Source organism: Cylas formicarius, unplaced genomic scaffold, assembly GCF_029955315.1.
Source record: "Cylas formicarius isolate icCylForm1 unplaced genomic scaffold, icCylForm1.1 PGA_scaffold_7__23_contigs__length_41026272, whole genome shotgun sequence".
Lineage (NCBI taxonomy): Eukaryota > Metazoa > Arthropoda > Insecta > Coleoptera > Brentidae > Cylas > Cylas formicarius.
In genome coordinates this window covers 38,793,157-38,808,778 of record NW_026844352.1, presented here as the reverse complement: position 1 = coordinate 38,808,778, position 15,622 = coordinate 38,793,157, and the positions used below count along the sequence as shown (strand labels likewise).

The window sequence follows — 15,622 nt, the reverse complement described above, 5'->3', positions numbered from 1 at the left end:
AAAAAGGCAATTTGAAAAAAGTGCTATAGGAGCATTAATATTAATTCTTCTAGTATAATTTGCCACGAAACTCCATTCCTCGCTACTCTTTCGCTGCCGTATAAACAAATAAACAAATCGTGTTACACACCAATAATACGCGATAAACAAATTATAAAACTCAATTTGTTAAACGGATTTTTCAGATTAATTTAATGGGTTTGCCGGTAAATACAATCTCTTCGTTACTAAATAAATTCATTAAAATATAATTTTGTTACATGGCGTCGCGATAACTAATTTAATGTCGCTTATTTTGGAAATATTGCATTTCAGGGTGGCTGCATGGACTTTGGTTACTGTTGCATTTTACGTTGATAATCATTAAAATGGACATCCAGCAAAGATTTAGGACATAGGATTTCGAATATTAGTATACTAAATTATGTGACAAGTGTGATAAGTGGAATTTGAGTCATAAGTCATGAGCTATGAGATTAAACACGAGTGCCTTAAAAAGTTTATCCAACGTATCATACTTTTTCTACGAAGGTTAGCTTTTGGATACATTTTTGCAAAAGAATTGGCAAACGTCAAAATTTTTCACTCAGGAGTGGTAATGTACCGGAAATGTGGGACAACAAACTGACGTGATAAAATGACATTTTCCGCAAGCTAGATCGGTGTATAATTTTAGAGGAAGGAGTGAAAAATAGTATATTATGCAACAAGTGCGGTAAACGGCATTTGACTCACGAGTTTATTTGACACGAGCGGAGCGAGTTTTCAATAAACAAGTGAGTTAAAAAGTTTACCACATTGTTGAAGAGAAAGTGTTGGCTTGGGTCCATAGTCCGTCCATAGTTTGTTGGAAATGTCGTGTCGTGTCAAGCATTTATAATTTTTCTTCGTAGCAAATTCATTATAAATTTATTTTTAATTTGTTGCCTTTTTGTATGAAATATTTTACTATAAGCTTCTTGGCCACAAATTTAACGGGCCTTATATCAGCAAACCAAAGATTCGGTGATATGGGGTTTTTAAAATTAGAATTCCGAATATTCATAAAGGGTATCACCCAATCTCAATTAATAGTACTGCCCTCAAAAAATCATTGAAGTTTCTAGTAAAACCAATTTTCAAGCATTTGGGGCAGGCAAAACTGGTTGACTGAAGCACTCTGTAAAGCCGGTCATGAAATCTTGTTTTTTCATATGTTTTGAAAGATTTTCAAGCAGTAGATACAATACTAAAAACTCAACTGAAATTACTTCTTTATTACAATAAGCTTAAAAATTTAAACAAAGCAAAATTTACCTTTCCTCAATACATAATGTGTTTTTTTTTTTGATATTTTTACATCGAATTACTAACTACGTTAAAGTAACAAATACAATCACAGATTACAAGCTTCGCTCTTCAAACAGTTCGAGTCAGTGTCCGGATGGAATATAGGCATATTTCCAAATGTCTCCCAAACACGCGGATGAATGGAACCTAAGAAAAATTTGATATGCTTTATATATGTATTGTTCTTCAAGGTGGCCGATCGAAAACGAATCAACGAAGAAATAATCAGAGAAATATGTTTACTGTCATTTTTTTCTGCTATATATACCTGTAAAACATCATCAAAGGCAAACAAACGTGGCCCACTATCGACCATAGTTCCTTCGAGTAATACTCCTGTCTATATTGGTCTAAGCCGTGAGATTTGACTTCGAAAGTTTGCATGAGCCACATCGCTATGTTGCATATTATTAAAAAAGTCACTAGCTCTCTTCCTGGTTTCTTCTGCCTATTTTCTTTAGTGTTGCTTGATCTGGCCATACCGTCTATCATTAAAGGCGTCTGGATCAAAATTTGCGCTACCTGAACAGAATTCATACTCTAATATATTGAGAAACGACTACATTGTTTTTTTTTTGTCAGAAAAGGCAAAAATTTATTAGATTTTTTTTCAGATTTCTCTATAAAAAAATTGCTATTAGAAACATGAAAAATTGTTACATTACTTTTATTTTTTTACATAGACTGGAATTAATACGGCATAATAATAATAATAATAATAATAATAATAATAATAATAATAAAAGCCATATAATATGACGAAGTTATACAAAGAAATGATTTCATGTACCTGTCCAAGTTTGACGCAAGTCTAGCCTTTGGCTACTCTAGTGAACCAATCAGAGAGAAACATATTTTAACAGTACTATGTTAATCCTATAAAAAAATTGTCAAGAGACATTACAGTAATTATACCTGCAGAAATACGTTAAAGAAAAAAAAATTGTATACACTATGGTAACTTTTAGATTATAACATTAGAGGCGAATTAATCGATTTTATAAAATTTTGGACTTAGTGATAAGTGGGTTCTATATTAGTTATTTTAGTTTAATCGAGATTTAAAAGATTTTCTTTATATTTTATTTTGAAATTATGTAATTACAGTGTTACGTTAAAGAAAAAACAATTAGTATACACCATGGTAACTTTTAGATTATAAAATTTAAGGGGAATTAATTGATTTTATAACATTTTGGACTTAGTGATTAGTAGGTTCTATATTAGTTATTTTAGTTTAATAGAGATTTAAAAGATATTTTTTATATTTTATTTTGAAATTATGAAATTACAGTGTTACGTTAAAGAAAAAACAAATAGTATACACTATGGTAACTTTTAGATTATAAAATTAGACGGGCATTAATCGATTTTATAAAATTTTGGACTTAGTGATAAGAAGGTTCAATATTAGTTATTTTAGTTTAATCGAGATTTAAAAGATATTCTTTATATTTTATTTTGAAATTATGTAATTACAGTGTTACGTTAAAGAAAAAACAAATAGTATACACTATGGTAACTTTTAGATTATAAAATTAGACGGGCATTAATCGATTTTATAAAATTTTGGACTTAGTGATAAGAAGGTTCAATATTAGTTATTTTAGTTTAATCGAGATTTAAAAGATATTCTTTATATTTTATTTTGAAATTATGTAATTACAGTGTTACGTTAAAGAAAAAACAAATAGTATACACTATGGTAACTTTTAGATTATAAAATTAGACGGGCATTAATCGATTTTATAAAATTTTGGACTTAGTGATAAGAAGGTTCAATATTAGTTATTTTAGTTTAATCGAGATTTAAAAGATATTCTTTATATTTTATTTTGAAATTATGTAATTACAGTGTTACGTTAAAGAAAAAACAAATTGTATACACTATGGTAACTTTTAGATTATAAAATTTAAGAGGAATCAATTGATCTTATAACATTTTGGACTTAGTGATAAGTAGGTTCTATTTTAGTTATTTTAGTTTAATAGAGATTTAAAAGATATTTTTTATATTTTCTTTTGAAATTATGTAATTACAGCGTTACGTTAAAGAAAAAACAAATTGTATACACTATGGTAACTGTTAGATTATAAAATTAGAGGGGCATTAATCGATTTTATAACATTTTGGACTTAGTGATTAGTAGGTTCTATATTAGTTATTTTAGTTTAATCGAGATTTAAAAGATATTCTTTATATTTTATTTTGAAATTATGTAATTACAGTGTTACGTTAAAAAAAAAACAAATTGTATACACTATGGTAACTTTTAGATTATAAAATTAGACGGGCATTAATCGATTTTATAAATTTTGGACTTAGTGATAAGTAGGTTCTATATTAGTTATATTAGTTTAATCGAGATTTAAAAGATATTCTTTATATTTTGTTTTGAAATTATGTAATTACAGTGTTACGTTAAAGAAAAAACAAATAGTATACACTATGGTAACTTTTAGATTATAAAATTAGACGGGCATTAATCGATTTTATAAAATTTTGGACTTAGTGATAAGTAGGTTCAATATTAGTTATTTTAGTTTAATCGAGATTTAAAAGATATTCTTTATATTTTATTTTGAAATTATGTAATTACAGTGTTACGTTAAAGAAAAAACAAATTGTATACACTATGGTAACTTTTAGATTATAAAATTTAAGAGGAATCAATTGATCTTATAACATTTTGGACTTAGTGATAAGTAGGTTCTATTTTAGTTATTTTAGTTTAATAGAGATTTAAAAGATATTTTTTATATTTTCTTTTGAAATTATGTAATTACAGCGTTACGTTAAAGAAAAAACAAATTGTATACACTATGGTAACTTTTAGATTATAAAATTTAAGAGGAATCAATTGATCTTATAACATTTTGGACTTAGTGATAAGTAGGTTTCTATTCTATTTTTTATATTTTCTTTTGAAATTATGTAATTACAGCGTTACGTTAAAGAAAAAACAAATTGTATACACTATGGTAACTGTTAGATTATAAAATTAGAGGGGCATTAATCGATTTTATAACATTTTGGACTTAGTGATTAGTAGGTTCTATATTAGTTATTTTAGTTTAATCGAGATTTAAAAGATATTCTTTATATTTTATTTTGAAATTATGTAATTACAGTGTTACGTTAAAAAAAAAACAAATTGTATACACTATGGTAACTTTTAGATTATAAAATTAGACGGGCATTAATCGATTTTATAAATTTTGGACTTAGTGATAAGTAGGTTCTATATTAGTTATATTAGTTTAATCGAGATTTAAAAGATATTCTTTATATTTTGTTTTGAAATTATGTAATTACAGTGTTACGTTAAAGAAAAAACAAATAGTATACACTATGGTAACTTTTAGATTATAAAATTTAAGAGGAATCAATTGATCTTATAACATTTTGGACTTAGTGATAAGTAGGTTCTATTTTAGTTATTTTAGTTTAATAGAGATTTAAAAGATATTTTTTATATTTTCTTTTGAAATTATGTAATTACAGCGTTACGTTAAAGAAAAAACAAATTGTATACACTATGGTAACTGTTAGATTATAAAATTAGAGGGGCATTAATCGATTTTATAACATTTTGGACTTAGTGATAAGTAGGTTCTATATTAATTATTTTAGTTTAATCGAAATTTAAAAGATATTCTTTATATTTTATTTTGAAATTATGTAATTACAGTGTTACGTTAAAGAAAAAACAAATTGTATACACTATGGTAACTTTTAGATTATAAAATTAGACGGGCATTAATCGATTTTATAAATTTTGGACTTAGTGATTAGTAGGTTCTATATTAGTTATTTTAGTTTAATAGAGATTTAAAAGATATTTTTTATATTTTATTTTGAAATTATGTAATTACAGTGTTACGTTAAAGAAAAAACAAATAGTATACACTATGGTAACTTTTAGATTATAAAATTAGACGGGCATTAATCGATTTTATAAAATTTTGGACTTAGTGATAAGTAGGTTCAATATTAGTTATTTTAGTTTAATCGAGATTTAAAAGATATTCTTTATATTTTATTTTGAAATTATGTAATTACAGTGTTACGTTAAAGAAAAAACAAATTGTATACACTATGGTAACTTTTAGATTATAAAATTTAAGAGGAATCAATTGATCTTATAACATTTTGGACTTAGTGATAAGTAGGTTCTATTTTAGTTATTTTAGTTTAATAGAGATTTAAAAGATATTTTTTATATTTTCTTTTGAAATTATGTAATTACAGCGTTACGTTAAAGAAAAAACAAATTGTATACACTATGGTAACTTTTAGATTATAAAATTTAAGAGGAATCAATTGATCTTATAACATTTTGGACTTAGTGATAAGTAGGTTCTATTTTAGTTATTTTAGTTTAATAGAGATTTAAAAGATATTTTTTATATTTTCTTTTGAAATTATGTAATTACAGCGTTACGTTAAAGAAAAAACAAATTGTATACACTATGGTAACTGTTAGATTATAAAATTAGAGGGGCATTAATCGATTTTATAACATTTTGGACTTAGTGATAAGTAGGTTCTATATTAATTATTTTAGTTTAATCGAGATTTAAAAGATATTCTTTATATTTTATTTTGAAATTATGTAATTACAGTGTTACGTTAAAGAAAAAACAAATAGTATACACTATGGTAACTTTTAGATTATAAAATTTAAGAGGAATCAATTGATCTTATAACATTTTGGACTTAGTGATAAGTAGGTTCTATTTTAGTTATTTTAGTTTAATAGAGATTTAAAAGATATTTTTTATATTTTCTTTTGAAATTATGTAATTACAGCGTTACGTTAAAGAAAAAACAAATTGTATACACTATGGTAACTTTTAGATTATAAAATTTAAGAGGAATCAATTGATCTTATAACATTTTGGACTTAGTGATAAGTAGGTTCTATTTTAGTTATTTTAGTTTAATAGAGATTTAAAAGATATTTTTTATATTTTCTTTTGAAATTATGTAATTACAGCGTTACGTTAAAGAAAAAACAAATTGTATACACTATGGTAACTGTTAGATTATAAAATTAGAGGGGCATTAATCGATTTTATAACATTTTGGACTTAGTGATAAGTAGGTTCTATATTAATTATTTTAGTTTAATCGAGATTTAAAAGATATTCTTTATATTTTATTTTGAAATTATGTAATTACAGTGTTACGTTAAAGAAAAAACAAATAGTATACACTATGGTAACTTTTAGATTATAAAATTTAAGAGGAATCAATTGAACTTATAACATTTTGGACTTAGTGATAAGTAGGTTCTATTTTAGTTATTTTAGTTTAATAGAGATTTAAAAGATATTTTTTATATTTTCTTTTGAAATTATGTAATTACAGCGTTACGTTAAAGAAAAAACAAATTGTATACACTATGGTAACTGTTAGATTATAAAATTAGACGGGCATTAATCGATTTTATAAAATTTTGGACTTAGTGATAAGTAGGTTCTATATTAGTTATTTTAGTTTAATAGAGATTTAAAAGATATTTTTTATATTTTATTTTGAAATTATGTAATTACAGTGTTACGTTAAAGAAAAAACAAATAGTATACACTATGGTAACTTTTAGATTATAAAATTAGACGGGCATTAATCGATTTTATAACATTTTGGACTTAGTGATAAGTAGGTTCTATATTAGTTATTTTAGTTTAATCGAGATTTAAAAGATATTCTTTATATTTTATTTTGAAATTATGTAATTACAGTGTTACGTTAAAGAAAAAACAATTAGTATACACCATGGTAACTTTTAGATTATAAAATTAGACGGGCATTAATCGATTTTATAAAATTTTGGACTTAGTGATAAGTAGGTTCAATATTAGTTATTTTAGTTTAATCGAGATTTAAAAGATATTCTTTATATTTTGTTTTGAAATTATGTAATTACAGCGTTACGTTAAAGAAAAAACAAATTGTATACACTATGGTAACTTTTAGATTATAAAATTTAAGAGGAATCAATTGATCTTATAACATTTTGGACTTAGTGATAAGTAGGTTCTATTTTAGTTATTTTAGTTTAATAGAGATTTAAAAGATATTTTTTATATTTTCTTTTGAAATTATGTAATTACAGCGTTACGTTAAAGAAAAAACAAATTGTATACACTATGGTAACTGTTAGATTATAAAATTAGAGGGGCATTAATCGATTTTATAACATTTTGGACTTAGTGATTAGTAGGTTCTATATTAGTTATTTTAGTTTAATCGAGATTTAAAAGATATTCTTTATATTTTATTTTGAAATTATGTAATTACAGTGTTACGTTAAAAAAAAAACAAATTGTATACACTATGGTAACTTTTAGATTATAAAATTAGACGGGCATTAATCGATTTTATAAATTTTGGACTTAGTGATAAGTAGGTTCTATATTAGTTATATTAGTTTAATCGAGATTTAAAAGATATTCTTTATATTTTGTTTTGAAATTATGTAATTACAGTGTTACGTTAAAGAAAAAACAAATAGTATACACTATGGTAACTTTTAGATTATAAAATTTAAGAGGAATCAATTGATCTTATAACATTTTGGACTTAGTGATAAGTAGGTTCTATTTTAGTTATTTTAGTTTAATAGAGATTTAAAAGATATTTTTTATATTTTCTTTTGAAATTATGTAATTACAGCGTTACGTTAAAGAAAAAACAAATTGTATACACTATGGTAACTGTTAGATTATAAAATTAGAGGGGCATTAATCGATTTTATAACATTTTGGACTTAGTGATAAGTAGGTTCTATATTAATTATTTTAGTTTAATCGAAATTTAAAAGATATTCTTTATATTTTATTTTGAAATTATGTAATTACAGTGTTACGTTAAAGAAAAAACAAATTGTATACACTATGGTAACTTTTAGATTATAAAATTAGACGGGCATTAATCGATTTTATAAATTTTGGACTTAGTGATTAGTAGGTTCTATATTAGTTATTTTAGTTTAATAGAGATTTAAAAGATATTTTTTATATTTTATTTTGAAATTATGTAATTACAGTGTTACGTTAAAGAAAAAACAAATAGTATACACTATGGTAACTTTTAGATTATAAAATTAGACGGGCATTAATCGATTTTATAAAATTTTGGACTTAGTGATAAGTAGGTTCAATATTAGTTATTTTAGTTTAATCGAGATTTAAAAGATATTCTTTATATTTTATTTTGAAATTATGTAATTACAGTGTTACGTTAAAGAAAAAACAAATTGTATACACTATGGTAACTTTTAGATTATAAAATTTAAGAGGAATCAATTGATCTTATAACATTTTGGACTTAGTGATAAGTAGGTTCTATTTTAGTTATTTTAGTTTAATAGAGATTTAAAAGATATTTTTTATATTTTCTTTTGAAATTATGTAATTACAGCGTTACGTTAAAGAAAAAACAAATTGTATACACTATGGTAACTTTTAGATTATAAAATTTAAGAGGAATCAATTGATCTTATAACATTTTGGACTTAGTGATAAGTAGGTTCTATTTTAGTTATTTTAGTTTAATAGAGATTTAAAAGATATTTTTTATATTTTCTTTTGAAATTATGTAATTACAGCGTTACGTTAAAGAAAAAACAAATTGTATACACTATGGTAACTGTTAGATTATAAAATTAGAGGGGCATTAATCGATTTTATAACATTTTGGACTTAGTGATAAGTAGGTTCTATATTAATTATTTTAGTTTAATCGAGATTTAAAAGATATTCTTTATATTTTATTTTGAAATTATGTAATTACAGTGTTACGTTAAAGAAAAAACAAATAGTATACACTATGGTAACTTTTAGATTATAAAATTTAAGAGGAATCAATTGATCTTATAACATTTTGGACTTAGTGATAAGTAGGTTCTATTTTAGTTATTTTAGTTTAATAGAGATTTAAAAGATATTTTTTATATTTTCTTTTGAAATTATGTAATTACAGCGTTACGTTAAAGAAAAAACAAATTGTATACACTATGGTAACTTTTAGATTATAAAATTTAAGAGGAATCAATTGATCTTATAACATTTTGGACTTAGTGATAAGTAGGTTCTATTTTAGTTATTTTAGTTTAATAGAGATTTAAAAGATATTTTTTATATTTTCTTTTGAAATTATGTAATTACAGCGTTACGTTAAAGAAAAAACAAATTGTATACACTATGGTAACTGTTAGATTATAAAATTAGAGGGGCATTAATCGATTTTATAACATTTTGGACTTAGTGATAAGTAGGTTCTATATTAATTATTTTAGTTTAATCGAGATTTAAAAGATATTCTTTATATTTTATTTTGAAATTATGTAATTACAGTGTTACGTTAAAGAAAAAACAAATAGTATACACTATGGTAACTTTTAGATTATAAAATTTAAGAGGAATCAATTGAACTTATAACATTTTGGACTTAGTGATAAGTAGGTTCTATTTTAGTTATTTTAGTTTAATAGAGATTTAAAAGATATTTTTTATATTTTCTTTTGAAATTATGTAATTACAGCGTTACGTTAAAGAAAAAACAAATTGTATACACTATGGTAACTGTTAGATTATAAAATTAGACGGGCATTAATCGATTTTATAAAATTTTGGACTTAGTGATAAGTAGGTTCTATATTAGTTATTTTAGTTTAATAGAGATTTAAAAGATATTTTTTATATTTTATTTTGAAATTATGTAATTACAGTGTTACGTTAAAGAAAAAACAAATAGTATACACTATGGTAACTTTTAGATTATAAAATTAGACGGGCATTAATCGATTTTATAACATTTTGGACTTAGTGATAAGTAGGTTCTATATTAGTTATTTTAGTTTAATCGAGATTTAAAAGATATTCTTTATATTTTATTTTGAAATTATGTAATTACAGTGTTACGTTAAAGAAAAAACAATTAGTATACACCATGGTAACTTTTAGATTATAAAATTAGACGGGCATTAATCGATTTTATAAAATTTTGGACTTAGTGATAAGTAGGTTCAATATTAGTTATTTTAGTTTAATCGAGATTTAAAAGATATTCTTTATATTTTGTTTTGAAATTATGTAATTACAGTGTTACGTTAAAGAAAAAACAAATAGTATACACTATGGTAACTTTTAGATTATAAAATTTAAGGGGAATTAATTGATTTTATAACATTTTGGACTTAGTGATAAGTGATAATATTTTAGAGTTAGGGAGTGGTAATTAAGTAAGTAATTCCTTTTACATTCAAAAGGGTGCTGAAATTCGAAAGACAAAATCATATATAATAATATTGGGCTTTTTGAGAGTGAAAAATAATAAACCACAAACCATACCAACCACTAAATGCTAAATTGGCGCCAATCGCAAAAGGTAAAATTTTATTGTTCCGTGCTTTTTCTTACCTCAAACGTGATTCCCAGAATCGCCAAAGCGTTCCTGAAAATGATGGCCGGAATGATGCTGAATATACTATGCACGAAGAAGGCTGGCATACAAATGAGCAGAAGGATGTTATCAAGTTGATTGTGCGCTTGAGTGTTGATGTCCAATTTTGAGATTTGGACGTAAGCCCATATCGCAGTCACCACCATTAGAGCCATTATTACCAGATGAGTGCATCGATTGAGAATTCGCCCCGATTCGGCAAAGTCTGATTCCTTGCTGAGAAAATTGAAGGTATTCCGAAACATTTTTCTGCCATAGTTTTTATGACGCAAAGATATTTCGCAGCGAATGAGTATGTTAAAGTACTAGAGTGCTCTTAAAGCTGAGCCCGACGAATCGGTACGAAGCGAGCGGTACACAAAATCCCTTTGTGAAAAGCAATGGCTTTCAAAAATAAGTCTGTATTTATATGAATGTTTTAAATTTGAATATTACCTGTAATACGTTATAAAGAATACGATTATGCTAACAAGGGCAAACACCATCACCAAAAATCCCCCGAAAAGTCCCTTGTTAGCGGAATGACAGTCGGCGTGTACGGATACGTTTCCCTCCGGTTCAATAGGTTTGTTTTGATGTTTGCACTCGTTTGTATCTAAAGAATGCCTGTCGTGTGGGCTGCCGGATGGCACCTTGCATAATCCGATATTTTGCCAAACAATTAGCAAAATACCCACTAAAAATATATAGGCATGTACACAAGTACTCTGGATTACTGATTATTTATCAAATGCAAATTGATAAAGCTTGGGCATCTTACATTTTTGCCTGACACCATTTCGATAAAATACAGGCAATTTTGACTCGAAATAGAGAATGGTAATTAGTTAATTTTAGCAGAAATAATTCATGTAAACTTTGGTCCGCAAGACCTTCAATTTTGAGGCAACCTTAAAATGTTATTCGTATTTCTGTTAATTTGTTATGTAGTTTTACTAGTAATAAATTATTTAAAGCTTTCCGTGTTAGTAAATTGTACTGTGTTCTTTTTTTTTTAACCGATTTCCATTGGTCACCATTCGTTTTAGAGGTTAAGTTTGTTTGTTGTAAATTGTTTCCACCACATGTCGTTTTTGACTTTTTGTATAGTAAAATTCGTTCACTGCACTCACCAACAAGAATAGAATATTCAACGCTAAATGGGTACAAGTACGGAGAATAATTTTGATATATAACGGAAAGCTCGTCATGTTCGCAGACTCTGGTGAAACGCCTCGGGGCGATTTCTGAGGGATACGTGACTAAAATAAATAAATTTCTTGTAGCGATAGCATTATTTTAACAATGTGCTACTTACCAAAAGAGAAAGCGTTATGGCTTTCATTGTTGTGGTCAAAAAAGAAACTTTTGTCCTTCTGATATGTGATATACTCAGCCGTCTCTCTGAAAATGGTCCATATCCAAAAACACAGACTAGCAGAAATGCAATGCATAAAACCGAATCTGTGCAATACTTGGTTTTTATTAATGATCACCTAGAAACACAATAACGAGTTTAATTGATATTTTTCTCAGTAAGCTCATTTGGCAATTACAATATAATAGTGAATATAAAAACGACTTACGTTAGAGTATTTAAATATGAAGAAAAGCAGTAATATAGAATATACGGGATACAAAACTTCTATTATGAAGGTAAGGACATTGTCACATTTCGAGGATATGTTATCGTCCAAAGCCATTCCTCTATAAATTAGTATTATCAAACTGTGGATCAGGTGGCCAAAGCAAAATCCTGTTGAATTAAAAATAGGGAAAATAGAAATTAGGCTGCAAACTGAAAAAAACCATTGAACCAGCTTGTCAAAATAATATTTCTGCTATGAATATTGTACGTGCATGGGCAAGACAGTGACAGTTGCAACATTCCCACCAAAAATCATATTCGTAAAAAGAAATACAAAGTAAGAACTATATAATAACTGACAAAAACATTTTCCGCTGTGTTCTAAATAAGGATGTGTCATAATTCAAAATTGATATGCAAAAGCAAGAAACAAGAAGGAATAACTCCTTATTTTTCGTGATGCATTAATCTTGTATAAAATTCGGAAGCCGTTATAGTAAGGCAACAAAAAACTGCTCTGTTCAAAATATTTCCAATAGGCATCAGCATAGGTCAGTGTGTATGTTCTCACCTGCGGCCCCAACTTTAAGGTAAAAATTTGTAGAATGTCTATCTCTATTAAAACAGTAGTTGTGTTCGAGTTGCTTCTTTAGAGATGCAATTTTCGGTAGGGTTACGTTCAGCTGTAACGTGCCATTCGCATTTTTCGTCATCTCAACTTCTTCCTGCGTACTTTCTTCCAACAGTTGCTCAAACTTTCTCCTTTTACGATTGAAAACGGATATATCTACGGTGAGATACAACAAGTACAGGAGTGCGGTTAACAGTAGAAATAGACTGAATCCCTGAAACATGAAGCTAGGTTTATTCTAGTTTTGCGAACCAAAAAATTCACACTCACTTCTGCTAATCGGTTAATCTCCTTCGAATCCAGTTGTAAGGCGTCGATAATATAAACGGATATCCCGATTGTGATGTTCATTAGAGAGAACAGAACGCCAAGGGTGGCGCTTAGACTGGAACTGAAAAATAAGGTCAGCTTAGTAAATTTTATGATTCAATTAATTTCTTATTGTATAATGAACCATTTTCAAATTGCTATTAATATACTGACTTAAAGAACTTTCTCTTTTCGTCTGGCGTAGACGGAGTATGCGAAGTATTGATGCTGGATGTTGACCTTGAATATTCCGATGCCTTGAACATCTTTTGCTCATGTTCATCATTCAGATGGTAACTAGCAGGACTGGACAGATCATTCGATTGTGATATCTGGCTCGAGAACGTGAATCTATGGTTTTCGTAATTATCACCTGGCAAATCGAAAAAAAATCTGATCTCCTTCCGCGTTGACGCAAATTCTTACCTGTATCAATCGGGTAAGCAAATGAATTGAGATTCGGTGGACTTCTGTTATACACTGGAGATGGAATAACCAACTGAAGTACCATCTCTTTTTTTTTATTCTGTAATAAATAAAAATGTACCTGAATATTCGAACAGGCAGTGTTAAGAAAATTTAAAAATAAATATCGTATAGTATGATGCTAGAATTTTAAATTTGTGTCCTAAATAATAGCATCTTATTGCCTATAAATAGTTTGCCTCCAGTTCAAACTTACCAACAATACGGTTCTTATCACTTAAAAAATAAGTATTAATCAATAAAAACGAACCTTTGATTGTGGCCTGCGTTGTTGTGCGGTTTGGTAATACGATTGCAGATCCCCGGTCGAATGGGGATGCGAAGATTTAAAAACTTCAGCTCTTGGTGTCACTCTAGCAGACAGGTTTGTATTTTTCCGGTTGACTGCAGGACGCCTTAATATTACATCGCTATTTGTTATTGATATATCATCGGGTACATCTGCCTGACGACGTTCGCTTTGGTCCTAAAATCAAATCGATTACTCTTATATTAATTATTCAATGTGCCGTATATGGGTTAGTTCAAACATACTTATGGTAAATGCAGCAAATATTATTGTATTTATCTTTATGTATAGATCGAGTAATACGATTTTCTGAAATGAGATAAACGGGTTAAATACTTTCTTAATAAAACCTCATAGACTATCCCTGTTGTTGTATTCTTGTATGAATATATAATTTAAATTAAACGCATGCCAATCAAGATTAACTAAGATACGCTTGTTGTAAATTGATTGACTATAATTTATCACATTGATGATTTATATTAACAGTTTGATCCCGAAAATGATATCAATTTGCAATACAAGACAATATATAACCATGTTCTATAGATTTTTTCTCATGACAGCAAATAGACAATTAATTTAAGTTCATGTCATAGTAAATATAGAGTTTCTATGTAATTTTTGGTATATGATATACGGAAGGATTCAATACTGAATTTATTATGCCGAATGGCGATTTCATTGCAAAATACACAAAATATTCTTTCATATTCTTAATATCTACTATGTAGTCATGTGCATTCAAAGTCCACTTAAGCGAGGATTAGAACGTACCGCTTAATATTTCAACATCTTGAAATTCTGATATATGCGTTTCATTAAATCAATTTTTTAGACTTACATAATTTGTATAACGAAGATCATCTTCTCGTTTTTCCTTATTTCCCAAATGTAAACTTTCAGGCCGCTTGGCTTTGTTTACATTATTCTCGGCATATCTATCAATATCCGAGTTGGTTAAGGGAACTGGATCGTCTTGATCGTTCTCCTTCATCTTTGTATATTTTTTGAACGTCCACCCTCATGCAGCGGGGGCAACTAACTTCAACCGCAGTTGAATATTTGCTATATTTGCTACCAAACCGCTTAATGATTAATTTGTAGATAATACTTAACAGATATATGAACCCTAATCCGGACGGCTGTAAAAGTTGACACTGTTTTTTTTTTAAATTCTGATATATTGCAGTTTAACACCATATATAACTAACAGATTAATGCGATCAATTGGGTTTTACAGTTGCGGCAATATTATTTCTTGTTGTTAACGCTAAAAACATTGCACACATCGGGAATTACTTTAGCCGCAATTAGAAACTTAAGTATATATGTTGTTGATTGTAATTAACAACCGAGAACTGAGAAAGAATGCGATATTTGTCATAGATATGCAGATATTAGTTCCCATGAATAAAAAATCTACAGGAATATACAATGCCATTGTAGGATCGCCACAAACGGAAAATTATGGTTTCATACTTTAAAAATAACTAAAAAAAAATAAGAATTAAAAGAATATACTAATCAAACCTTATT

The 15,622-nt window shown here is 27.2% G+C and overlaps 1 protein-coding gene across 1 annotated transcript; it reads right to left on the bottom strand.

The window, feature by feature from the left end:
• Positions 1 to 1,247: 1,247 nt before the first annotated feature.
• On the bottom strand, positions 1,248 to 15,421 carry LOC132704509 (proton channel OtopLc-like). The gene is made up of 13 exons (XM_060674529.1): positions 14,928 to 15,421; positions 14,045 to 14,260; positions 13,735 to 13,834; positions 13,483 to 13,681; positions 13,270 to 13,390; positions 12,940 to 13,213; positions 12,367 to 12,536; positions 12,099 to 12,276; positions 11,914 to 12,042; positions 11,237 to 11,477; positions 10,759 to 11,017; positions 1,598 to 1,851; positions 1,248 to 1,476 (listed from the first exon to the last, which is right to left on the bottom strand). The coding sequence occupies exons 1-13, from the start codon at positions 15,078 to 15,080 to the stop codon at positions 1,413 to 1,415; spliced, it is 2,358 nt and encodes a 785-aa protein (XP_060530512.1). The 5' UTR covers positions 15,081 to 15,421; the 3' UTR covers positions 1,248 to 1,412.
• Positions 15,422 to 15,622: the final 201 nt, after the last annotated feature.

Bases quoted from the DNA above. Each gene is read 5' to 3' on its own strand.
- LOC132704509 (XM_060674529.1), bottom strand. From the start codon at position 15,080: ATGAAGGAGAACGATCAAGACGATCCAGTTCCCTTAACCAACTCGGAT. The intron at 13,835-14,044 runs GTTCGTTTTTAT...TATTTATTACAG, and splicing joins AACGCAGGCCACAATCAAAG to AATAAAAAAAAAGAGATGGT. The intron at 13,682-13,734 runs GTAAGAATTTGC...TCGATTTGCCAG, and splicing joins TGCTTACCCGATTGATACAG to GTGATAATTACGAAAACCAT.